This window comes from Geotrypetes seraphini, chromosome 7 (assembly GCF_902459505.1).
Source record: "Geotrypetes seraphini chromosome 7, aGeoSer1.1, whole genome shotgun sequence".
In the NCBI taxonomy this organism is placed as follows: Eukaryota; Metazoa; Chordata; class Amphibia; order Gymnophiona; family Dermophiidae; genus Geotrypetes; species Geotrypetes seraphini.
Window position 1 is genome coordinate 82435300 of NC_047090.1, and position 25599 is coordinate 82460898.

The 25599-nt window shown below is 45.4% G+C and overlaps 1 protein-coding gene across 3 annotated transcripts in view; it reads left to right on the forward strand.

Moving 5' to 3' along the window:
* Nucleotides 1-25599, forward strand: part of SCFD1 (sec1 family domain containing 1) — a 248396-nt gene that overhangs the window by 145330 nt on the left and 77467 nt on the right. For all 3 annotated transcript variants that reach the window (XM_033952477.1, XM_033952475.1, XM_033952476.1), the window contains exons 15-16: nt 3769-3865; nt 7287-7357. In XM_033952477.1, the coding sequence (XP_033808368.1) occupies nt 3769-3865; nt 7287-7357 (168 nt within the window). The remainder of the gene's footprint in view (nt 1-3768; nt 3866-7286; nt 7358-25599) is intronic.

Below are 25599 nucleotides of genomic sequence, written 5' to 3' on the forward strand. Positions count from 1 at the left end.
AAATAAGCGGGACTCAGAGAGTGAAGGTCCCGATGTCGGCAGCCTGCCTTGATCGCCGCCCCTGCCGAGTTGCTGAAGAGGGCTGCGGAAAGAGCTGCAGATTCAGGTGCAGGTGGAGGGAGATGGTCAGCGTGTGCGAGCAAGATCCTGGGGAGCCTTCACAGTGGCTGTCTCCCCTCCCACCAGCTCTCCTACTTGCCAGGGCAGTGATTTACCGGCAACTTCTTGCAGGCAAGTACTGAGAGCTGCTGGAAGGGGAGGAAGCCACTGTAGGAGGCAGGGAAGCTGCTGGATAAAGGGAGAGCTGTTACTGGACTTGGAGAGAGTTAGAAGGAGAGATGCTGCTGGGAGGGGAGGAGGGAAAGGGATGGGAAGAGAAGAGAGTTAATGTTGGATAGAGGGAGAAGGGAAGGGAGAAGAAGGAGAGATGCTGCTGAAAGGGGAGGAGGGAAAGGGATGGGAAGAGAGTTAATGTTGGATAGAGGGAGGAGGGAAGGGAGAAGAAGGAGAGATGCTGCTAGAAGGGGAGGGGGGAAAGGGATGGGAAGAGAAGAGAGTTAATGTTGGATAGAGGGAGAAGGGAAGGGAGAAGAAGGAGAGATGCTGCTAGAAGGGGAGGGGGGAAATGGATGGGAAGAGAGTTAATGTTGGATAGAGGGAGGAGGGAAGGGAGAAGAAGGAGATGCTGCTGGGAGGGGAGGAGGGAAAGGGATGGGAAGAGAGTTAATGTTGGATAGAGGGAGGAGGGAAGGGAGAAGGAAAAAAGGATGGAGGGAAGGGAGAAAGAAAAAAGGAAGGAAACAGCTGGCAGGGAGATTACAGGAGGGGAAGGGGGTCAGGGTGGAATGGAGAGATCAGATGAGGGAAAGGGGAGAGAGAGGAATGAAAAAGTAGAGAGACATTGATGCTGGAAAGGGTCAGCAGAGAAATGAGAGAGGGATAAAGATGCTAGATCTGGTATAGGAGAGATAAAAATGAAGAAGGCAGTGAAGCTGGAATGAATAATGTAAAAAGGAGAGAGGAGGAACAGGCTGGATGGACAGGGAAGAGGGGCATAGAAAGAAGTCAGATACATAAGAAAGGGGGATGCTGGAAGGAAAAGAGTGAAAAGAAGATGAAAGCAGAAACCAGAGACAACAAAAGGTAGAAAAAAATAATTTTATTTCTATTTTGTCATTAGAATATATCACATTTGAAATATATATCCTGCTAGAGACATAACTGCGGATTGCAGTATTCTGTTAGCATGATATTTCTATGTAGCATTCTATAATAACTTGGCTTGTTCAGTTTTCTTGATAGTAGAGAGGATATATGTGAAGGGGAGGGGAGACGGGTTTTGCTGATCCGTGCTCTGTATATTTGTATTTATAAAATCACAATTGTTCAGAATATTGTTTCTTTTTATACTTTAATAAAATACGTTCAATATATAATTGCGGCTTGTGCAGATGGGATCAGATGGTTTGCGGGGACCGAGCTCGCGGAGATGGGGCGTAAACAGGGTTTTTAAATTTTAGTCCTAGTAGTTTGCCGGTCCACAAAATAATTCTTTTATTTCTGCTGGTCCACGGGTGTAAAAAGGTTGAAGAACACTGTGCTAGAGTGCAGCACAGTATTGAAAGGGTGTATTTCTTTCTATACTTCTGTGTGAAATACTTTGGGTAACAAAGACTGTATCCTGTGATTTATAACAAGTATATCTTCTGTTATGCTTCTTAATTTGATTGTAATAGTTTTCTATGTAATTTTCTTTAAAGGAATATTTAGAGTATGTTATTTTATCTTAGTGGTTCAGGTAACATATTTCTACTTGTGGTATTTCAAAAAGACTCCAGGGTAATTCTGGAAACTGTAGACAAAAAAAAAATAATTCTCCTGGTGAAATTCTGTACAAAATGTTTGAAAATCCTGCATTATTTGTAGTATTTTTGTACAGAATTTTCCCATCATAAGGCCTGAAATTCCCTTCCGCCTTTGGCCGCCCCAGTTTCTCTCACACCAACTACAGTTCTCTCCCCTTCTAACCCCTAACAGGACCTCTAATTCTGTCCCCAAAATCTTCTGCCACATGCAATAGCCTTCTCATTCTCCCTCCTCCCCGACACACACTCCTAAATCACATTCGCTCTCCTCATCTTCTCAGCTATCAATCTCTCTCTTCTACTCTCCCTCTGGGAGGTACATCCTCAAGCTTCATTTTCCTTCCACAAACGTGGCATAATCACTGCTTATTCTGCCCACACCCCAGGACAGAACCTCAACTTGCTTTGTCACCTGCCACCCTCCCCATGGCACACTCATCTCGCTCTGCCATCCTCCCCATGGCACACTCAACTTGCTCTCCACCTCTGCCATCTTTCCCATGGCACACTCGGCTTATTCTGCCATTTCCCCTTAACACACTCATCTTGCTCTGTCTCCCCTGCTACTCCCACCCCCTATGGCACACTCATCTTGCTCTGCCCCTCTGCCTCCTTCCCCATGGCACACTCAACTTGCTTTGCGATCCTCTCCATGGCATACTCAACTTGATCTGGCTCCCCCACAACCCTCCCCATAGCACACTCAACTTGCTCTGTCCCCCCGCAATCCTCCCCATAGCGCACTCAACTTGCTCTATCCCCCCGCAATCCTTCAGTTTCAGCCGTTCAGGAGCCCAAGCAAAACCCTGCTCCTTTGCTGGTGCAGCAGTATCCCCTTTCACAAGTCCAGCAGCCCCCCTCCCTATGGTGGGTCCAACAACCCTTGCACTCTCCCCCCCCTGGCTTCCCAAAAGCCAGCGGCAAAAAAAAAAACCCCAAACACAACAAACCCACAACTCTCCTGGGTTGGCCCCTTCGTGCTTCCCGTGGCAGGCTTACCAGCCAGTTGGAAACTTCCTGCAGCACTACTCGGGGAACCTTCTTGCCGCTGAGTCCCTCCTTCCGATGTATCTGTGGGGACAAGTCCATTCACCTCTCCACGGGGCAGTGAATGACTTTGTCCCCATACCCATGGCAACCAGTCGATTTCTTCCCCCATTCCTGTGGATTACCTGCATGTAGCTGCAGAAAATAGTCACCTTGTCATTCTCTAGAGCTAGATTTATTTTTTCAGTGCAGAAGTACCAGAGTGATAACAACCCTAAACAAGGACTTTGTGACTCTATTTGGGGCTATTACCCACAGTTTGGGAACCCCTGTAATTAGTTATTATAGCATGCAAAAAAACCCATTGTTTTCAGAACCAGTGTGTCTTTTTGAATCCTCTTTTGTAGTAAGATCCATGCTGTTTTGTGTATGGTCAGTGGTGAGAGATGCCTGGAGCAGTGGTGCCTCGCCCCGCCCTCTTCTCTGTCTCCTGTTTCCCTGTGCATGCACGCCTCTTCCTTTCCCCAGTACCTCTTTAACTTCCCCAGCGCGAGCAGCATCACCAACTTGCTACCCATGTTAGCTCTCCATCTGACGTAACTTCCTAGGTATGGGACCCAGAAGTGACGTTAGAAAGAGAGCCAACGCTGACACTAGCAGCATATTGGAGTTGCTGCTTGCGCCGGCGAAGAGCTATAAGTACGGTGGGGGGGAAGTGAAGGCGTGCGGGGGGCAGAGAGGAGGAAGGGTGCCAGTGCCGCCGCCACCAAGATGGCACCTCAGGCAGACTTACCCCCCCCTTACTGAACCACTGCGTATGGTCATTATTTTTAGTGAGATTATGCTCCAAGCAGATCACAAAATAAAGTGAATTTTGTAAATGTAGCTAACACAATGCCCTTTTCATTCTAAATAGACACGAAAGTTGGATGTATATTTTGAATATGAAGAAAAGCTGATGAGCAAATCAACATTAGATAAATCTATCCTGGACATGATCTCAGATCCAGATGGTGAGTACGTAGAATACATAAGAACATAAGAATTGCCGCTGCTAGGTCAGACCAGGGGTCCATCGTGCCCAGCAGTCTGCTCACGCGGCGGCCCTTAAGTCAAAGACCAGTGCCCTAACTGAGACTAGCCTTACCTGCGTACTTTCTGGTTCAGCAGGAACTTGTCTAACTGTGTCTTGAATCCCTGGAGGGTGTTTTCCCCTATAACATCCTCCAGAAGAGTGTTCCAGTATTTTACTACTCTCTGGGTGAAGAAGAACTTCCTTACATTTGTATGGAATCTATCCCCTTTTAACTTTAGAGAGTGCCCTCTCGTTCTCCCTACCTTGGGACCACTGCTTTTTCACATATTTATCCTCCTAGCCACCCAAGCAGCCAAACTGGACAACCAAGTCGCCAACCTACTGACGGCATCCCCAAACTACAAAACATTTAGAAAAGACTTAAAGACCATACTCTTCAAGAAATCTCTGAAAAAAGAAAAAACACCGCAAATTTCAAATCCCACCTTCCACTAAATTCCCCAACCCAAAACAACTAGCCATACTCATCCTTACTCTCCTTGAAAATGACCAGATACCTTCTGTAATATCTTTTGTAATATATCCTTGATAATTCTTTTGTAATCCGCCTTGAACCGCAAGGTAGTGGCGGAATAGAAATCCCTAATGTAATGTAATATACAGATAGAAACATAGAAGATGAAGGCAGATAAGGGCCATAGCCCATCAGGTCTGCCCACTCTACTGACCCACCCCCAAGTCTACTATCCTAGGGATCCCACTCCTGGTGACAGGTTCCCTGGCTTAACCCTCTAAGGGATCCCACATGGGCATCCCATTTGCTCTTAAATTCTTGCACGCTGTTTGCCTCGATCACCTGCACCAGGAGCTCGTTCCAAGGATCAACCACTCTCTCGGTGAAGAAATATTTCCTGGTGTCGCCATGAAATTTCCCGCCCCTGAGTTTCAGCGGATGCCCTCTTGTGGCTGAGGGTCCTTTGAGAAAGAAAATCTCTTCTTCCATCTCGATACGGCCGGTAATATACTTAAACATCTCGATCATGTCTCCTCTCTCCCTACGTTCCTCGAGTGAGTACAGCCGCAAATTTTTCAGCCTTTCCTCGTACGATAGATCCTTGAGCCCCGAGACCATCCTGGTGGCCATCCGTTGCACCAACTCTACTCTCAGCACATCTCACTAGGTATAACTAGTGAGAGAACTAAATTTGCTGATGACACAAAGTTGTTCAAAGTTGTTAAATCGCTAAAGGATTGTGAAAAATTGCAAGGGGACTTTGTGAGACTTGAAGACTGGGCATCAAAATGGCAGATGATGTTTAATGTAAAGTGATGCATGTGGGAAAGAGGAACCCAAACTATAGCTACATGATGCTGGGTTCTATGTTAGGAGTCACTACCCAGGAAAAGGATCTAGGTATCATTGTTGAGGATACATTGAAAACCTGAGCTCAAATGCGGCGGCGGCTAAGAAAGCAAATAGAATGTTAGGAATTATCAGGAAAGGAATGGAAAATGAAAAAGTTATAATGCTCTTGTATTGCTCTTTGGTATGGCTGCAACTTGAATGCTGTGTGCAGTTCTGGTTGCCATATCTCAAAAAACATATAGCAGAATTAGAAAAGGTACAGAGTAGGCTGATGAAAATGATAAAAGGTTTGGGATGCCTTCCCTATAAGGAAAGACTAAATGGCTAAGGTTCTTCAGCTTGGAGAAGAGACAGCTCAGGGGTGATATGATAGAGGTTTATAAAATACTGTGGCGTGAAAAGGGTAGATGTGATATGCTTGTTCACTCTTTCCAAAAATACGAGAAGTAGGGGGTATGCGATGAAGCTACTAAATAGAAGATTTAAAACAAACTGTCCCAGTATGGCAATTCTTATGTTCTTATGTTTTTACAAATATGGTAACCCTAGCCTTGGGCAACTCTCAACTCTTCATTGCCTCAGATACAATTCTTGAGTAGGTGTGTAACTTGTTTTGAACTCTGATTGGAAAGGCAAGCAAACAAATCTAAAAGCCAGATTCTTTTCTTACCCTTCCTGCCCCCTTCAGATCTTCTAGTCAACCCCCTTCACCCTCAATCCCAAAACCCACTTCCTTCACTCCTCACTCTATTCCAGTTGTCCTGCCTGAGAAGAAAGTGGAGGGTAGAAAGGAGGGTGAGGTGGTGGATTCAAAGTATTAGTGATGTTGTGTTGGAGGGGTTACATGTTTTTGGGTGAAGAGAGAGACTGGGGAAAAGTCAGTATTAGGAGGAGGAAGTGGTGTAATGGAGTCATTGTAGGGGGAAGGGAAGGCACCAGGCACCTCCTTAGTAAACAACAAGATTTATCCTGGATATGGGAGATTTTCTTAAGCAAAGATTGGTAAGACTAGTCAGGGTTGTGAGACAATGGTGGTGTGGTCAAAATTGCCTGGGAGCTATTTTCATAGAGTGAGTGAGAAAACTAGCTTAGAAAAGTAGGCTTATCAGGGAGAGTCCTAACACAAGAGGCATAATTATATGTGCACCACGAATGCAGGATACTGGGCTAGATGGATCATTGGTCTGACCTAGTAAGGCTAGTCTTATCTTAAGGCAGAGTCCCCACAAGAAAAACAGGAAAGGAAGTGAGCTATAGACTTTTAAGCACCTTTTTTTAAATGGGACTCAGGGCTCAAAGGGGAGTGGCTGGGAGTTAGTGCACAGGTGACAGGTTTTGTGCTGAGCAGACTTCACAGATCTAGGGAAAGATCTTGGGGAATCTGTAGAGATGGTAAGATACATATACAGATTAACAGGTAAGCCAAGCCTGCAAGTACGAGAAGCAAAAGCAAGCATGTGCAAGATTTACGTATCCATTTTACAGGAGAGATAGTAAGGTAGACGAGTCCCCACTGAAATTCATTTCTATAGGTCAAAATGTGGGAGCAGAATTTTGCCTTCTATGTATGGAAGAGAGTTAGGGTTCTTGATTAGTAGCTCCCAGGCTAGAGAAATGATAATTAGTAGTAATAAGACTAATATAAACTGAGACCCTCATTTTTGGGCCATTTTTTTGGACCAAACATCTAGGTTTATATTTGTGTATATACAGTATTTTTTTTTTTTTTTTGAAAAGGTGGTGAATTCTTGGAATAGACCTCCTAGTGGAAGCGGTAGAGGTATCTGAATTCAGGATTGTATGGAATAAGTACAGAGGATCTCTAAGGGAGAGGAAAGGATAGTAGAGATTAGTAATTGGTATGGATGGGTATATGGTCTTTTCTGCTGTCATTTTCTCTGTTTTTAAAATAATCTTGACATTTAAAGTGAAAGTCATGCAGTTATCTGCAAATTTGTCTTAGCCTTTCATGTACAATGTTATATAAATTCTGAATAGTAATATCAGAGCCATTTTGGTTTTATTCCCCCAGCTGGCACACCTGAAGATAAAATGAGGCTATTCCTGATCTATTATATCACTTCTGTACAGCCACCCTCAGAGGTACAGTGTCATCATCTTTATTTTGTGGAAGTACAGTATTTTGTAAAAGTACCTTGTACATTTTTCATATTTTAGATTCAAACATGCAACAAATTTCTTTAAAGTAAAGATTTTGCTGATTTATACAGTATAATCTATACTTTCAACATGAGAACAATTATAGAAATACAGAGATATGAAAAATGTTTTTGACTCCTTCTGATTTCCCCTATTTAGTCCAGGCGGAATTCTGCACAAAAAATTAAAAATTTTGCATAAAAAAAGATCCAAATTCTGCACACAAAATTTGCAAATTCTGCAAGTTTGACAACATTTAAACAATATTTTTGCTAATTATCCAGAATTGCGGTACAATTCAGTATTTTCATTAAATTATACTAGAGAAAAAGAGCCTTCAGGTTTTTCTCGCTTAGTGACTTTCTTCTAGCAGCACATCTTTGTGAAAGCCCACCTTAGTGAAGTTTGGTTGGTTTGTTTTCATATTACTTCACTTTGCCTTTATGTTGTTGAAAAACATTTATGCAAGCTGACACATTTCAATATCAGAATAAAAAACTTTTTTCTATCTTTTGTTGTCTGAGCAGTTTATCCATTCACTTAGGTCCCAGAGTCCCTTTTTCTGCTTTTCTTCGTTTTTTTCATAACTGTTTTCCCAGGATCGCCTGTCCATTTTATATTTTATCCCTATCTGTCCTGTTCCACAGTCTCTATCCTGAGCTTCCCCCCTCTGTCTCCCTCTCCATTCCCCTGCATTCATCATCCCTCTGTCAGAATCACCCCTTTTCAAGCAATGGCCCTGTGTCTAGCAGTCCTTATATGCCCCTGTCTCAATGTACTCTCCCCATCAAGCATTCTTCTCTGTCCTTCTTCGTGCCCTGCATTGCTTCAGTGTCCCTGTCTCTACCTTGGTCCCCATCTAAGATCTCTTTTCTGTGTTTCTTTGCCTCTCGCTGTGCAGGATCTTCCACTTGAGCCAGCTTCTCTCCCCTCAAGCCTGCATCTCTCACTCATCCTTCTTGCTCTCCCCTATCCCCTCCCAAGACAGAATCTCTCCCCTTTCAGCAACTCCTGCTAGCTATCCCCCCATCCCCCTGAGCTAGTACCTATCTCCCCAGCCAGCATCTCTCGCCGCCTTCCCCCTCCGCCTCCGCCTGCGCCCTCTCCAGGAATACTGCTTCCAGCACTGGTTGCGGTACATGAAGAAGGACATGGTACTACTTGAAAGGGTCCAGAGAAGAGCAACTAAAATGGTAAAGGGGCTGGAGGAGTTGCCATACAGTGAGAGATTAGAGAAACTGGGCCTCTTCTCCCTTGAAAAGAGGAGAGTGAGAGGGGACATGATCGAAACATTCAAGGTACTGAAGGGAATAGACTTAGTATATAAAGACAGGTTGTTCACCCTCTCCAAGGTGGAGAGAACAAGAGGGCACTCTCTAAAGTTGAAAGGGGATAGATTCCGTATAAACGTAAGGAGGTTCTTCACCCAGAGAGTGGTGGAAAACTGGAACGCTGTTCCAGAGGCTGTTATAGGGGAAAACACCTTCCAGGGATTTAAGACAAAGTTGGATGGGTTCCTGTTGAACCAGTACATAAGCAGGTAGGGCTGGTCTTTGACCTGGGGACCACCGCGAGAGCATACTGGGCATGATGGACCACTGGTCTGACCCAGCAACGGCAAATTCTTATGTTCTTGACATCATTGAGGGGCCGCGGTAGAGGGAAGCTTACAGAGTCCACACAGGCTACCTGAAATTGTTGCTAGTAGAGATTCAGAGAGGGAGAGGGACCAGATACCAAATTCTGCACAGACCTTAGGTAATTATGTGTCCCTAGGGAATTCTTTGTAAATTCTGCATTGCGTCATAGTGCAGAATTCCGCCTGGAGTAGTTATTGCATATATGTCAAGAAATTCACTCAAGCTAGAATAGGTCAAACCTAAGCAATAGACAATTAGAGCCAGTGAAGTATTCAAATTACAATACAAACTACACACAAGAAACAAGCCATCTTCCTGGTCAAAGCAGAGAAAAGTCACACTTGGAAAGCTGAGGTAACAGTAGACAGGGAATAGACAAGCTGATAGTCGAAATGGGTTATTATTATGCATGATTTTAAAGGCAGTTGTCTTCCTTGCTGCAATGAAATGTCCCATGATGAAATAGTGGTGGTGAAAGTTCTGAGATGAAATGTCTCACGATGAACTGGCCACACTTAATTGGCCACACTGAATCGTCTCATTCCAATTTTGGCACTTCAGTAAGAGCTAAGTTGTCATGTTTTATCAACAAAATGGGAAGAGCAGACAGGGTTCCTCTGCTTCTGCCGGGAAGCAGCAAGGATTTAATACTTTGTCATTGCCAATCACATTGAAACACAAGCTGTCTATCTCCCTAGCATGCAGAAATCAAATAGCTGATAAACTCTGTAGAAATTTTCAACATCACAAATGGTCCCTTGAATAAAAATCCCTACACATTCTTTCAGACTTGGGCAGTCCCTCAATTTGACTTCTGCCAACAATGAAAATAGAAAGATGCTGTGGTGTTGTTTATGCCTATCCTTGGTTCAGTGTGTGTGTATTATTCCCTTCATGGGACAGGGTTAGGTACGGAAAACATCAATATAAGTGCACACATGGTTTGACCAGAAAACAAATCCATAGGAAAAGCAGATGCAGATAAGAACATAAGAGTTGCAATACTGGAACAGACCAAAAATCCATCATACCCAGTATCATGTTTCCAACAGTGGCCATCCCAGTTTACAAGTACCTGGCAAGATCCCAAGGAGTAAAACAGATTTTATGCTACTTATCCTAGGAATAAGCAGTGGATTTCCCTAAGCCATCTCAATAAAGACTTTTTTAAACCCAAACCTTTTTATAAACCCTATTAAGTTAATTGCTTTCAGTATATTCTCCAGCAGTGAACTTCAGAGTTTAATTACACATTGAGTGAAGAAATATTTTTTCCAGTTTGTTTTAAATGTACTACTTAGTAGCTTAATCGCATGCCCTCTAGTCCTAGTATTTTTGGAAAGAGTAAACAAGTGATTCACATCTACCCTTTCCACTCCACTCAGTATTTTGTAGACCTTTCATATCACCCCTGAACTGTCTCTTCTCCAAGCTGAAGAGCTGCTTTAGCCTTTCCTCCTAGGGAATTTGTCCCATCCCTTTTATCATTTCCGTCGCCCTTCTCTGTACCTTTTCTAATTCTGCTATATCTTTTTTGAAATACTGTGACCAGAATTGCACGCAGTTTTCGAGGTACAGACATACCATAGAGCAATACAATGGGCATTATAACATTCTCATCTTTGTTTTCCATTCCTTCCTGATAATTCCTAACATTCTTTCCAGTGCAATGGGGATTGTATGCTCATGAGCATACTGCAGAAGATGTTAATCACAACTTTTCAACTCCTCCTCCTTCTCCATGATTTCTGCTGCCTCCTTAAGTTTTTCCTTATGCAAGTGAGCTTGAAGGTTTCTTTCTGATCTGCTCTATTTATTTCTTTATTGGGGTTTGTTTGTTTGGTTTTTTTTTTGGGGGGGGGGGTTCGGCTACTTCATGGAATTTTTTGTGCAGTGTCAGAGATCTTGGTTCAAAGGGACTGCTCTGCCTGCTCAGAGAGGAGCAGATGTTTAAGTCTGCAGCTGGCAGGTATACCCTTTGGGGACCTGTACAGCCAGCCTGCTGAAGATTTGTGGAACTCAGGGTTCCGGGACCTCAGCACGTGCTAACTTACTTGACTTGGTCAGGAGCTTGAGCACAGGCTGTTAAACATCAATAGCCATCCTGGTGCTCAGGGTTCTGGCTGCAACTTTGCTTTCCCCCCCCCCCTTTTATTTCATATCTGTTGTGGTTCGGGAGATAGAGGATCAGTCTAACTAAGGTCCGACTGGCAGTCCGACTAAGATCTGACTGGCAGCCCAAAGATTTCAGCCTAGGAGCTGACTGGTCGCTTGAGGCAGAGAACCTCTCCAGATCCAGATACTCTTTAAGTGAGCTGAAGCGTGCTGCAGCAACATTTCCCCAGCACATGGTCAGTGAGTACAAGATGTGACAGCCTAGGGCAGGGGTGTCAAAGTCCTTCCTCGAGGGCCGCAATCCAATCGGGTTTTCAGAATTTCCCCAATGAATATGCATGAGATCTATTAGCATACAATGAAAGCAGTGCATGCAAATAGATCTCATGCATATTCATTGGGGAAATTCTGAAAACCCAACTTGATTGTGGCCCTTGAGGAGGGACTTTGACACCCCTGGCCTAGGGGAAAATCAGGGGAGGGGTTGAAAAGTGTGTTTTAACTGTTTCTTCAGTTAGGTCTTTGGTTTCCCTCCTCTAAAATCCTATTTTTTCTTTTTTTTTGGTCATCCCTGAAGCGTTTGAAAGCTGTGTTTTGGTGCTAAAACACTGCCATGGGCAGTCATCTTAATTATCCCACTAGATATTTCCATCTCTAAATAATTGATAAATATGTTAAATAGCAGCTGTCCTATGTCAGAGCCCTGGGGAACCCCACTATTTACCCTTCTTCATTGGCATGAAGCTTCTGGGAAATGCCAAAAAATTTGATCATTACCCCTTTGCATATAAAGTATCATTGACTTCCTGTGCCATTTAGAAGTAAATTTAAATTACTTTATATAGCTCACAAAGCTCTTTGGATCAAGAACCAGCTTATCTGAGTAGATGGATGATTCTGTATACACCTTCCAGATGTCTAAGATCCTTTCAAGTTTTTCAATTAGCATCACCTTATTTTAAAATGGCCCATTGGGAGACCCGAGAGAGAGCATTTTTTCTGGCTTCTTGTGACTCTGCGAAATATTCTCCCCAAAGAAATTAGGTCAGAAATGAGCTATAAAAAATGCATATTATTTTAAGCAGGTCTTAGAGAATTGAACATGATTTTTAATAAGTGTTAAATATGACTTAGACATACTGATTTTCTCCTAGGTTGAATGTCTCTATGGGTGTCTATTTTTATATAATTATTTTAAGAATGTTTTGGTTAGGCTTTCCTATCTAGTTATTGGAGTTCTTTTCAACTAAATATAATATATTTTAATTGTAAACTGCCCTGATTCGATGAGGCTGGGCAGTATATCAAGCTTTTGAAATAAGCATAAATATTTTCTATTTTTCAATCAGTTCTTAATCCATAATAGGACATTGCTTTCTATACCATGACTTTCTAAGTTCCTCAGAAGTCTTTCAAGAGGTACTTTGTCAAATGCCTTTTGAAAATCCAAATACAGAATATCGACTGGCTCACCTTTATTCACATGTTCATTCAGCCCTTCAAAGAAATGTAGTAGATTGGTGAGGCAAGATTTCTGAAGAATTCTCTTTGAGCTCTAATAGCTTCCTTCACCTCACTGGTTAACCATGCTTCCAGGATAGTATTTTGAATAACATCCACGCCTGATGTAAAGTTTTGACCTTTGCAGTTGCTCCTCTTATTATCATAGACTCCTTTTTTAAACTTAAATGCTATTGTATTGGAGCATAAAGTGTTCTCGCACACTTAACATCAAACTGGAGTCCCTCATTATCAGTTCTGCTTCCTGAAGCAGCTACTTGCGAAACACGTGGCTCTTGTCGGAGTATTTGGTGAAGTATGAGAACTTATTTGAAAGTTAGAGTCTGGTTTTGAATATCCCTGTGTTGGCATGTGAAATTTTGGAACTGATACAGTTGAAGCAACAGAAGGGATCCAGGCCTTTTGCAACTTGAGCTAAGTACCTTTTGAATTATTTATTTATATGGACTTTGATGATCATGATATACAGGAAGTCCCCAGGTTAAGAATGAGTTACATTTTTAAAGCCATTCTTAAGTCAGATTTGTATGTACAAGTCAGAACATGTAAGAATCTGTATGTATCTTCAAGTACTGTAGGTATTTTCCTGTCCCCAGAAAGCTTAGTTTGTTTATATCTGAGGCAATGGAACATTAAGGGACAAGAACCAGATTACTTCATCATGGCATGTCCAACCCATGGAGCAAGAGTGTAGCTAGACACCCAAGTTTAGGCTGGCCAGGGTCCAAAGTACATACAGCTTTACAATAACCCCATATTGGCACAAACATAGCATGGAACATTGATTGGAAGCTATTCAGAGAAAGAAATGACTTTTGCTTTGCAGTAAGGTGCAAGTAGAAAACTTTTGGGGGGCGTGGCAAGATGGAGGCATACAGATGAGACACATATTTACTAAATAGTTTTTGCCCCTTAGCTTCTCATTTGGATGTACTTCACAAAAGGGAGTAAAGCGGAAAGCTCAGGCAGTCTCTTCTGAATTTAGGCCGGTCAAATAATAATAATAATAATAATTTTATTCTTATATACTGCCAAAGCTGTAATAGTTCGAGGCGGTTTACAATAAAGTCAGCGAAAATAGGCACAATGTAAAGTCATCGAATACAAGTGAGCCATAAGAGATCTTAGGTAACAATTAGGTTAGAGTATTAAAGAGATAGGGCTTAAGAGTTCTTAGGTTACAAATCGGTTAAACAAGTTTGTTTTTACTAATTTTCTGAAACTTAGGTAGGATGAGGAGTGCGTAATAATGTTACCCAGCCTATCATTCAGTTGACCTGCTTGGAAAGCAAGTGTTCTGTTCAGGTATCTTTTGTAATGGCAGGCCTTTATTGTTGGATGGTTAAACATATGCACTCTGCGTGTGGATCTTATTGAGCAATCTAAGTTAAAATAAGGAACCAAGTACATAGGGACCAAACCAAGAATAGATCTGAAACAAAGACAGGCAAATTTGAACAGAACTCTTGCTTCCAGGGGCAGCCAATGGAGTTTTTGATAGTAGGAAGTTATATGTTCCCATTTTTTTAAACCAAAGATCAATCGGACTGCCAAATTTTGTATAATTTGGAGTCTTTGAATGGTTTTCGTGAAAGACCCCAGATCAAATGATGTTACAGCAGTCGAGTAAGCTTAGAATGTAGGATTGCACCAGTAAGCGGAATGAGGTTGTGTCGAAGTACTTTCTGATGGTTCTTAGTTTCCATAATGTCGAGAAGCCTTTTCTGACCAATAATTCAGTGTGTGCTTCTAGGGTAAGGTAGCGGTCCAGAGTCACTCCCAGAATTTTTATGGAATCGTCAATAGGAAAGTCTTGTCCATTCAAGGAAATTGATGAATCTTTGATTTTGTTGTTCGGACTTGCCAGAAAGAATTGAGGCTTTCTTCAGCCTCCAGCCACATTGGTTTCTCTGGGTGTAGATCTTACTTTTAGGTAGACTGAAGGAGTCCCATGGAGCAAGAGTGTAGCTAGACACCCAATTTTAGGCTGGCCTGGACCTAAAGTATGTGGGCATGACAAACTCCACCTCACCAAATCTTTTCCTCCCCCCTCCAGCTGATTGGGTATCTCTCAACTCTATTTCCCCATCCATCTGGTACCTTTTAAAACCTTTATTTTATTTATTTATTTAGATTTTTATCCCGTCCTCCCAGTAGCTCAGAACGGTTTACAAGTAAACATTCACAATGGAGTGAATTGGACATACAAGATTATACAGTAGATTTAAATACTTGGACATACGAGACTGTGCAGCAGTGTAAATATAGGGACTATACAGCAAATTAAGAACAGTAGTTTAAATATAAGTAGTTTAGTTTAGATACAAGTTATTTGAGTATAGGCTGAGAGTGGACTATACAAAAATTTTTGGCAGAAGATTAGAATGGAGAAAGAAGGGTAGAGGTGGGGTTTAAGGGATTGGGTGGGTTTAAGTAGAGAATGGCACAGAGACAAACCGTCCACATCCCCATGGGATCTATCTTGAGGCTTGTGCAGGCTTGAGGCTTGTGCAGATGAGGACAGAGCTTGCAGGGATGGAACAGGTATATAACCTAAAATCACTAACCCAAGTGGTTTAGATAGCATAAATCACACAATATATATTACACACCACTTATTCTGAAAAGTGCAATTAGTGTCTTTCAACCATTTTTCTTCCAAACATTTCTCTATAGGCCTCAGAATTGGAGCCTACACACAGTTGTAATATCACAAGCTGAACTAGTCGGCGTAATATTCCTGCTCCTTGTTCCAGTCATCGGCCAAGAAAATAGGTGATATTTATCTGTTTACTTTTTTTAACAGTTTTTTTATATTTTTTATCCGGATTTTCTCTTAAATAATTTATAAATATTTCTCATTACTTCTTAGACAGCAGTGTTTTCTCACTCTGTATCCATATCAGTTCATCAGTTTTCTAGCATGCACTTATCCATCATATTGAAAAAAATTGACAAAAAAAGAAGAACTTATCTCAAGCAGTCTTCATTCTTATAAATGCTTTCGATCTTAAGCAATCTTTGTTCTTACACATGCCTTTGTTCTCAAAACAGCTAATGCCGACGTGGCCAGCGTTTCGCGTAATCAATTCTCGTCCACTGCGTCGGTGTCAATATCAAGGCATCCAATAAATATGTTATTCTGTTTGAAAATCTTTGACAGAATAACATATTTATTGGATGCCTTGATATTGGCCCTGATGCAGCGGACGAGAATTGATTCCGCGAAACGCTGGCTGCGTCGGCATTAGCTGTTTTGAGAACAAAGGCATGTGTAAGAACAAAGATTGCTTAAGATCGAAAGCATTTAAAAGAATGAAGACTGCTTGAGATAAGTTCTTCTTTTTTTGTCAATTTTTTTAAATATGATGGATAAGTGTATGCTAGAAAACTGATGAACTGATATGGATACAGAGTGAGAAAACACTGCTGTCTAAGAAGTAATGAGAAATATTTATAAATTCTTTAAGAGAAAATCCGGATAAAAAATATAAAAAAACAGTTAAAAAAGTAAACAGATAAATATCACTTATTTTCTTGGCCGATGACTGGAGCAAGTAGCAGGAATATTACGCCGACTAGTTCAGTTTGTGATATTACAACTGTGCATAGGCTCCAATTCTGAGGCCTATAGAGAAATGTTTAGAAGAAAAATGGCTGAAAGACACTAATTGCACTTTTCAGAATAAGTGGTGTGTAATATATATTGAGGGATGGAACAGGGACAGAACTCGTGGGGACAGGATGAGGATAGAGATAGATGCTGTGTGGACAGGGACAAATTTATTCTCGTGTCATTCTCTAACCTTCAGTTCTTCACCAGCAGTGAGCAGTGCTGAAAACAGGAAGCCCTAGGTCAGCATCATTGATTTCTTTCCTCTGCCGCTTTTTCCTAAAAGATGTGACGACATAGGAAGCAGATGCAGCAGAGGAAAGGACCCATTGGAGTTGACCTCCGGGTTTCCTGTTTACAGCACTGTTCACTGACAGTGAAGAACTGAATTTAGAGAATGACACGGGTACAAATTTAGTCCCTGTTCCGACGGGATCTATCTTCATCATTGTCCAGTCCCCATTAGTTCTGTCCCTAAGCTCTGTGCTCAGCGGACAACAAGAAAACAGCATGGGTTATTCAGCCAAAGATACAAGCCAGAAAGCGACGGTTTGGATGCCCTAATATAACCATGGTCAAAGGAGGGGCTCCTCTATGTATTTCCTCCATAGCCCATGATAGGCTACTCGGGACTGGTTGTGCTAGTCATACCATACTGGCTGAAGCGTCTGTGATATGCATATCTTGTCTCTCTGCAGAATGAATTGAATCTCAGCCTGTTGTGCTTTGCGGGACTATTTAGGCAGGGTCTAATCTCCCTGGAGGATCCGGAACGCTTTGGTCTTGCAGCATGGCTCTTGAGCGCACAGCATTAGTAAGAAAAGACTATTCGGATGTGGTGATTGCCACTCTCTTACGGTCCAAGAAACATTCAACATTTGCTGCCTATGTGAAAGCCTGGAAGTGTTTCCAGATCTGGTGCACAATGAAAAGCAAGGACCCGGTTTAGGCTCTGATTTCATTGATCCTAGCATTCCTGCAGGAGGGACTTGAAAAAAGTTTGGCAGTGGCCTCCCTCAAAGTTCAAATAGCAGGTCTTGGCTACACATCCAGATGTGACCAGGTTACTGAAGGGGGCTTTGCATTTACAACCTCCAGTACAACATCCTTTTCCCTTGTGGAGTCTTAATCTGGTCCTTCAGGTGCTCGCTAAAGCTCCAAATGAGCCCCTGGATCAGGATCATTGGTGAACCTCACAGAAAAAGCGACATTTTTAGTGGTGGTCAGAACTGCAAGCTCTCTCATGTAGAGAATCCTTTCTCAGAATATTGGAGTCTGGAGTGATTGAGTACTGTATTGTACTGTCCTTTTTGCCAAAAGTGGTTTCCAATTTTCATTTCAACCATGAAGCATGGTTACCCGCCTTCATGGCCTTGGGTTCCAAGAAGGGGGAAAAATTCTGAAACTTCTGAATGTTTGCAGGGTGCTGCTTCGTTATCTGGAAGTGACGAGTTTTGGCTGTCGGATCATCTCTTTGTGCTGGAAGGTGTGGCCCATAAGGGTCAACCAGATTCTAAAGCAACAATTTCAAGAAGGATTCATTTGGCCATTTCTTAAGCCTATATTGGGAGTGGAAAGCAGCCTCCCATAGCCTTAAAGGCACATTCTACAAGGGGAGTAGCATCCTCCTGGGTGGAGGCTACAGCAGTTTTCCCTGAAGAGATTTGCAGAGCGGTCATATGGTCCTCTTTCCATACGGAGTGGACGTGGCAGTCAAATTGGACTCCTCATTCGGATCATCCATACTTTCAGTAGGCTCATCTGTCCCGCCCTAGATTCCGGGACTGCTTTGTTACGTCCCTAAAGTTCAGGAATAATATATCTGGTGCACTAGAAGAAAAGATTAGGTACTTGCCTCGGTAATCTTCTTTCTAGTAAATAGGCATATCATTCCTGAAGCCCGCTCTGTCTGTTGTTACTGCCTCAGACAAGCTGGAAATCCAGATTACTTGTTTTTCCTTTATTCAGTAGGAACAAGGATAGATAATACAACTATTCAGTGCATTCAATGGGTGTCCTTCAGACCTCTAAGACTGTTAGTGAAGGTTGCACTTGGATAGGTGTTAGTTTGTTCCACCTCATCATATGTTTACCATTTATATGTTTTAATGATTCATGTTCTAAGTAGTATGTTTCTTGGGGAGTATCCCCGCACCTCTCCCTATTTTGTTTCCTCTCTAGAGCTGACTACTTTGATATGAACTAGGAATCACAAGACAGCCCAGAGAGATGGGAGGCGGAGCGAAGAAAATGCTAATGAGGCTCTCTGTAGAATTCTTGCAGGAAAGGATTGACTACACTAGAGTTCAGGAATGATAAGACTATTTACTAGAAAGATTATTGAGATAAGTACCTAATCTTTCCTTATACACTTTAGCACATTACCTTATATTGTTGATGTGACATATTTTTACAAGGAATTAACCTTGAGTTCCCACGGCAGCCATTCACTAGTAGTGCTGCATGGGGCAGAAGCGCAGGATGATTGCTGGACCACCAGGAATTCATGGGGGAGGTGGGAGGGAGGTAAAAGTTGTAACAGTTGGTTGGGACAGGAGGTGGGAGGGTTCGTTCCTTCCTGTCCTGGCCCACCGCTGAACCACCAGGTGTTACGGCAGACCTGGTGAAGGCCTGCAAGGCATCGAAGGGAGGGAGATGGCACAGGGAGTGAGTGGGGAGACAGGGTGCAAAGCTGGAGATGGAGTGAGGGAGGCGGGCTGGGTGCAGAGCCTGGCAGGGCACTTGAATATTAATCCCCTCCCCCCCCCCAGTTATATTGAAGTCAACATTTTTGGGGGTGAAAGATTACTTCGGTTTATTTATTTAAAACATTTTTATTTCGCTTTAAAGCGGCTCACAATTCAACATACATAATCTTTAAAACACACAAGTCTCATAGTTCTTCCAGCGAACAAGAGTAAAAACCATAAAAGAGGTAACTTACTAGACACTTTATCATACACTGTCTCAACAAAATCACATATTCTGCTCAATGTAGGGAACAATTAGTGTAAAAACGCATGAGCAAAAAAATGAGTTTTCAATAGTTTTCGAAAATGTAGCTGGTTGCCATAAAATCTCAACATGCCTGTTAGGGCATTCCAGAGAACGGGCCCAGCAATAGAAAAACATGATTTCTTTGTCTGCTCATAACACTGTAAACATTCTGCCTGTGTCAAGTAACCAATGGTTTTCTGACCTCAGTGCTCTGGATGGTTTATACAATGAAAGGCATTTTGTCAAATAGTCAGGCAAGGAGCCCTAGATTCTCTGCTGGACAATTTTCAAGATTTTAAACTGAATCCGAAAATGGATTGGCAACCAATGCAATATTTTCAGAATTGGGGAAATACGTTCCTGAATTTTGGACATTTGTAGCGCCTTGACATGGGCAGAGGGTATTCCTAAATATATCCCATTACAAAAGTCCAACTGTAACACCTGTCTAAAATCCCAATTTGTCAACACATTCTTCAACTGTGCTAGTTTTCTCATAGCAAAGTATGCACGCTGCACTACTCTGGATATTTGCAATTTAAATGTCCATTTCACATCTAGGAGAACACCTAGTACTCTTATCTCTTCACAAATCATTATCACATTATTATTTGGGTTGGCTTATATTTGAGTATATATGATATGTATGTATGTAACCGTTATTAATATGTGTCATATACAATTTCTGTAGATTGTCATATCCGTGAAGCTGGCATACTTGCTGAAACATGGCCCGTGTCAGGTTCTTCTTGGTTTCTAAGTATAATCTACATATTGGGTTTTTAATAATATAGTTTGTGTGCAACAACACTTGCATTAGCTTGATTCTTCCAGTCATCTCTGCTTTTTCTTCTTTGGTTTGGCAATTTGTGCAGACTTTTTCTCCCTTTTTTGTTTGTGTATTCTTCTGAAACTCTTCTGCTTACAGTTACTATTATTTAGGTTTTTGCCAGGTACTTGTGACCTTGATTGGCCACTGATGGAAACAGGATACTGGGCTAGATAGACCTTTGGTCTGACTCAGTATGGCTATTATCCCAGGACAAGCAGGCATGATATTCTCACATGTGGGTGGGTGACGTCATCTACGGAGCCCTGCGCGGACAGCTTTTCAAGCAAACTTGATTGAAGTTTCAAGTTTGCACACTGCACCACGCATGTGCTAGCCTTCCTGCCCACTAGAGGGCGCATCCCCACCTCGTGGTCCTCAGTTCAATTTCATCCGCGGAGCCAGAAGCCCTGTGGATAATTGTGCTCTGTAAAAATTGCCTTCTGTCGCCGCGGCTGTATCGTTTTCGACGCGGTCGCTGCGTTTTATTGTTTTCTCTTCGTGTTGTTTCATTTTCTCAAAAAAAAAAAAAAAAAGGTTTATTTTTTCTCCGTCGCTCCGGGGGCTCCCGGTAGCCACGGCCGAGGGACCTCGTCTGTTCCCGGCCGCTTGTTGGGCCCATGTCCCGGCCTGTAACGGGATTCAAAAAGTGCAGTCGGTGTGACCGACTTTTATCCATCACTGACCCTCACCGGTGCTGTTTGCGGTGCTTGGGCCCTCAGCACCCGACAGAATCCTGTGCCCGGTGTGCCACCTTTCAGAAGAGGGCTCTTAAACGACGCAGGGCCCGCATGGCGGAACTTTTCGATGTTGATTCCCCGGCCGGGAAGGCCTCGAGTTCGGCCTCGGCTTCGGCCCTGACCTCGGCCTCGGGCCCCTCGGCTTTGCCTCGACCTTCGGCCCCGCCGAAGCCGGTTGCCTCGTCCAAGCCGACCTCGGGTAAGTCTCCACTTCCCTCCTCAACTCCAGGTTCGACTAAGAAGCCATCCTCGGGCTCCTCGACGGCGGGAGGATCTGCCTCCGCCCAGCCCAAGGTATCAAAATCGATTGCCCCGAGGGAATACTCGAGACCGAGGTCGCCCTCTGCGGAGCATCGACAGGTGTTACCACCTGGGATGACGATCCCGGCCTTCCAGGACTTACTCCGGGCTTTGATCGCCTCGGAGTTGTCCGGGGCCATTGAGCACCTGCAGCAGGCTTCGACCTCGACTGCTTCGGTCTCAGCTGCCCCGCAGTTGGCGACCTCGGCCTCGGGCGCCTCGGCCCCCGAGGTTCGTACTGCCTCGCCCTCGGCTTTGCCCTCGGATCCGGCATCGGGGGGACTACCTGAGCGTAGCGTGTGGCCCCGTGAGAAGTTGCGCCGGGTGCGGAGACTCTCGTCCTCTTCTTCTTCGAGGTCCTCGAGAGGCTCCTCGCCTTCGGGCAGGCCTCGGACGAGGCGCCGTCCGAGGAAGGCGAAGCGATCTCGCGCCTCGCCTCGGAGGCGCGGTCGTTCGTCGCCGCTCGGGGGCGAGACCTTACAGGTCGCGGAGCTCCGACTGGATAACCCCAGCCTTTTTCGCTCCCCGGTCGGGGAAGGTTCCCATGCCTCCTCGCCGAGGCGGAAGGGACGGGCCTTGATTCCGCGTACCCCGGGGGGTTCCCCCGAGGCTTCTCTCAGACATGATCGGTCCCCGACCCCCTCGAGGTCCCAGGAGCGGGCCTCATGGGGATCGGGGTCCGGTAGAGAGCCGAGGTATTCCCGCGAGGCCTCCCCTTTCAGCTCGGGGGGGAAATCGCGGTCTCCTTCTCCGCCTGCCAGACCTTCTTCATTCTCCCGGTTTGTGCAGGATATGGCGGGGGCTTTGGGAGTGGACTTGTTGGCGGGTTCCCACTATACCAAGGAGTTCTTGGAAGAGCAGGATCTTCCCGCTCCCCCTCGGGAATCCCCTCGCCTTCCGCTGAATAAGGTACTTCATCAGACCTTACTGAGAAATTTGGAGACCCCTCTTACAGTCGCGGTGGTGCCGTCCAAGATGGAGTCGAAATACCGGACTCTCCCTCCTAAGGGGTTCGAGAAGGCGCAACTCTCCCACCAATCCCTCCTAGTGGAGTCGGCGCTTAAGAAATCTCAACCTTCCAGGGTGTCTGCAGCGGTCCCGCCTGGGAGGGAAGGACGGACCCTTGACAAATTTGGCCGTCGCCTCTACGCTAATTCTCAGATGGCGACCAGGGTCTTAAATTATGCATTTTCCTATTCGTCCTTCTTGCGTACCATGGTGAAGGACCTCCCGTCTTTTCGGGAAGTCATACCTGATTCCCATAGGGAGAAGTTCGCCACTTTCATGTCACAGCTGTCGCAATTGCGTTTGTACCTATTCCACGCTGTGTACGACGCCTTTGAGCTCGCCTCGAGGGTATCGGCCTGTGCGGTGGCTATGCGCCAGCTGGCGTGGCTCCGTACCCTCGAGATGGACCCCAACCTGCAGGAGCGTTTGGCGAACTTGCCCTGTGTGGGGTCGGAGTTGTTCGACGACTCCCTGGAGGCGGCGACGAAACGTCTGTCAGATCAGGAGCGTTCTCTGGCCTCCCTGGTCCGCCCCAAGCCTAAGGCCCCGCCGCCGAAACCTTTTCGGCAGGCCCCGCGACGATATCCGCAAAAATCTACGCCGGCCTTCTCAAGACCTCCGCCCCGACGTCCACCCCAACAGGGTAGGGGAGGTCAGTCTAAGCCTCCTCCGCAGGGAGCGTCCAAGCCCGCGCCGTCTTTTTGACGGGATCTGCGGTTGGGGGCGGGCTCCCTCCGCGATATCGCAGGACCCTCTCCCCATCGGGGGTCGACTCAGGTCCTTTTCCGGGGCTTGGACCGAGATTACATCCGACGCATGGGTGCTCCGGACCATCTCCGAGGGCTATTCACTAAACCTATTATCACAGCCTCCGGACAGGCCGCCCAGTGCTTGCCCGTCCAACCGGAGCCAGTTAGCCCTTCTCCTGGTTGAGGCCAGGGCCTTGTTGAGCCTACGGGCAGTGGAGAGGGTTCCTCCAGACCAGCGGGGTCGGGGGTTTTACTCCCGTTACTTTTTGGTCCCAAAAAAGACCGGGGATTTGCGCCCCATTTTGGATCTCAGGAAGCTCAACAAGTTCCTGGCCCGGGAGAAGTTCCGTATGTTATCGCTTCCGGTTTTGTACCCCCTGTTGGAGGAAGGGGATTGGATGTGCTCCCTGGACTTGAAGGAAGCATATACCCATGTTCCGGTGCATCCCGCTTTCCGCAAATTCTTGCGGTTCCAAGTGGGAGATTTGCACCTTCAGTATCGGGTCCTTCCCTTTGGTCTGGCGTCGTCCCCTCGGGTATTCACGAAGTGTATGGTGGTGGTCGCGGCCGCCCTGCGCTCTCGGGGGTTTCAGGTCTTTCCCTACCTGGACGATTGGCTGATCAAGGCCCCGACCAGGGAGGGAGTTATCTTAGCGACCCAACAGACTATCATCTTACTTCAACGACTAGGGTTCGAAGTGAACTTTCCCAAGTCTCAGTTGTGCCCGGCTCAGTCCCTCCAGTTTATCGGAGCCGTGCTGGACACGGTTCGCCTCCGCGCTTTCCTCCCCCCTCCTCGGAGGGAGGCCTTGCGTCGGTTGGGTCGCCAAGTTTCGCAGCAAGCCGGAGTGTCGGCTCGGCGTATGATGGTCCTTCTGGGCCACATGGCATCGACTGTACACGTCACTCCCTTCGCCCGCTTGCATCTGAGGCTTCCTCAGTGGACTCTGGCCTCTCAATGGCGGCAGGATCGCGACCCAGTCTCTTGTCAGATTACAGTGACTCCTTCTTTGAGACGCTCGCTCCGTTGGTGGACCAACTCTTCCAGTCTTTCAGGGGGTTTGCTGTTTCTCGTTCCTCCGTGTCGCAAGGTCCTGACCACGGACTCCTCGGAGTACGCGTGGGGAGCACATCTCGACGGTCTGCGGACGCAGGGTCTGTGGTCGGCCGAGGACCGTCTTTGTCACATCAATGTGTTGGAGCTTCGTGCCATCTTTCTGGCTGCGCGAGCTTTCGTCCACCTGCTGCACGATCAAGTGGTGCTCGTGCGGACCGACAACCAGGTGGCGATGTACTATGTCAACAAACAAGGGGGAACGGGCTCTTGGCCTCTGTGCCAGGAGGCTCTGCGCCTTTGGGAATGGGCGGTCTCCCAGAACATATTCCTGTGTGCGGTTTACATTCAGGGAGAGCAGAACTGTCTGGCAGACAAACTCAGTCGTCTTCTCTAGCCGCACGAGTGGTCACTGAACTCTCGGGTTCTACGCGAGGTCTTCGACCGCTGGGGGACTCCCCAGGTGGATCTGTTTGCCTCCCCGGAGACTCGCAAACTACCCCTCTACTGTTCTCGGATGTACTCCCGGGACCGTCTCGAGGCAGATGCCTTTCTGCTCGACTGGGGGGGGAGGTTCCTTTATGCGTTCCCTCCTTTTCCTCTGATCTTGAGAACGCTGGTACATCTCAAATCGACCAGAGCCACTATGATTCTCATTGCGCCTTGTTGGCCCAGACAGCACTGGTTCTCCCTGCTTCTTCAGCTCAGTGTCAGGGAACCTCTGCTTCTGCCTGTCTTTCCCTCTCTGCTATCTCAGAGTCGGGGTTCGCTGTTACATCCCAATCTTCAGTCTTTACATCTGACCACTTGGTTCCTCTCCCCCTAACTTCGATTCCTGTTTCTCAGGCGGTGAAGGAGATTTTGGAGGCCTCGCGCAAGGTCTCGACTCGGCTTTGTTATGCCCAGAAGTGGACCAGATTTTCATCCTGGTGTTCCTCGAATCATCTGGACCCGAGTTCGGTTCCCGTGTCTTCGGTGCTGGACTATTTATTGCATCTGTCTAAGTCTGGACTGAAGACGACTTCCATTCGGGTGCATCTCAGTGCCATTGCGGCGTTCCATCAGCATCTCGAGGGTCGTTCTCTCTCTCTTCATCCTCTCGTAACTCGTTTCATGAGGGGTCTTGTGAATGTCCATCCTCCTCTAAAACCTCCTCCTGTAGTTTGGGATCTTAATGTGGTCTTAGCTCAACTGATGAAGCCTCCTTTTGAGCCTATCGACAAATCTCATCTTAAGTTTCTCACTTGGAAAGTGGTCTTTTTGTTTGCGCTCACTTCCGCTCGTCAGAGGCGGCGCTTCACACGCTTGACTGTAAGAGGGGGTTGGCCTTTTATCTCCAACGTACCAAGTCTCATCGGAAGGTTCCTCAATTGTTTTTGTCCTTCGATCCTAATCGGTTGGGAAATCCTGTTTCCAAGCGCACCTTGTCCAACTGGTTGGCTGCTTGTATTTCCTTTTGCTACGCTCAGGCTGGTCTCACGCTCCATGGTCGAGTCACGGGGCATAAGGTCAGGGCGATGGCAGCTTCTGTTGCTTTCCTCCGGTCTACTCCTGTGGAGGACATATGTAAAGCTGCCACTTGGTCTTCGGTTCATACGTTCACCTCCCACTACTGTCTG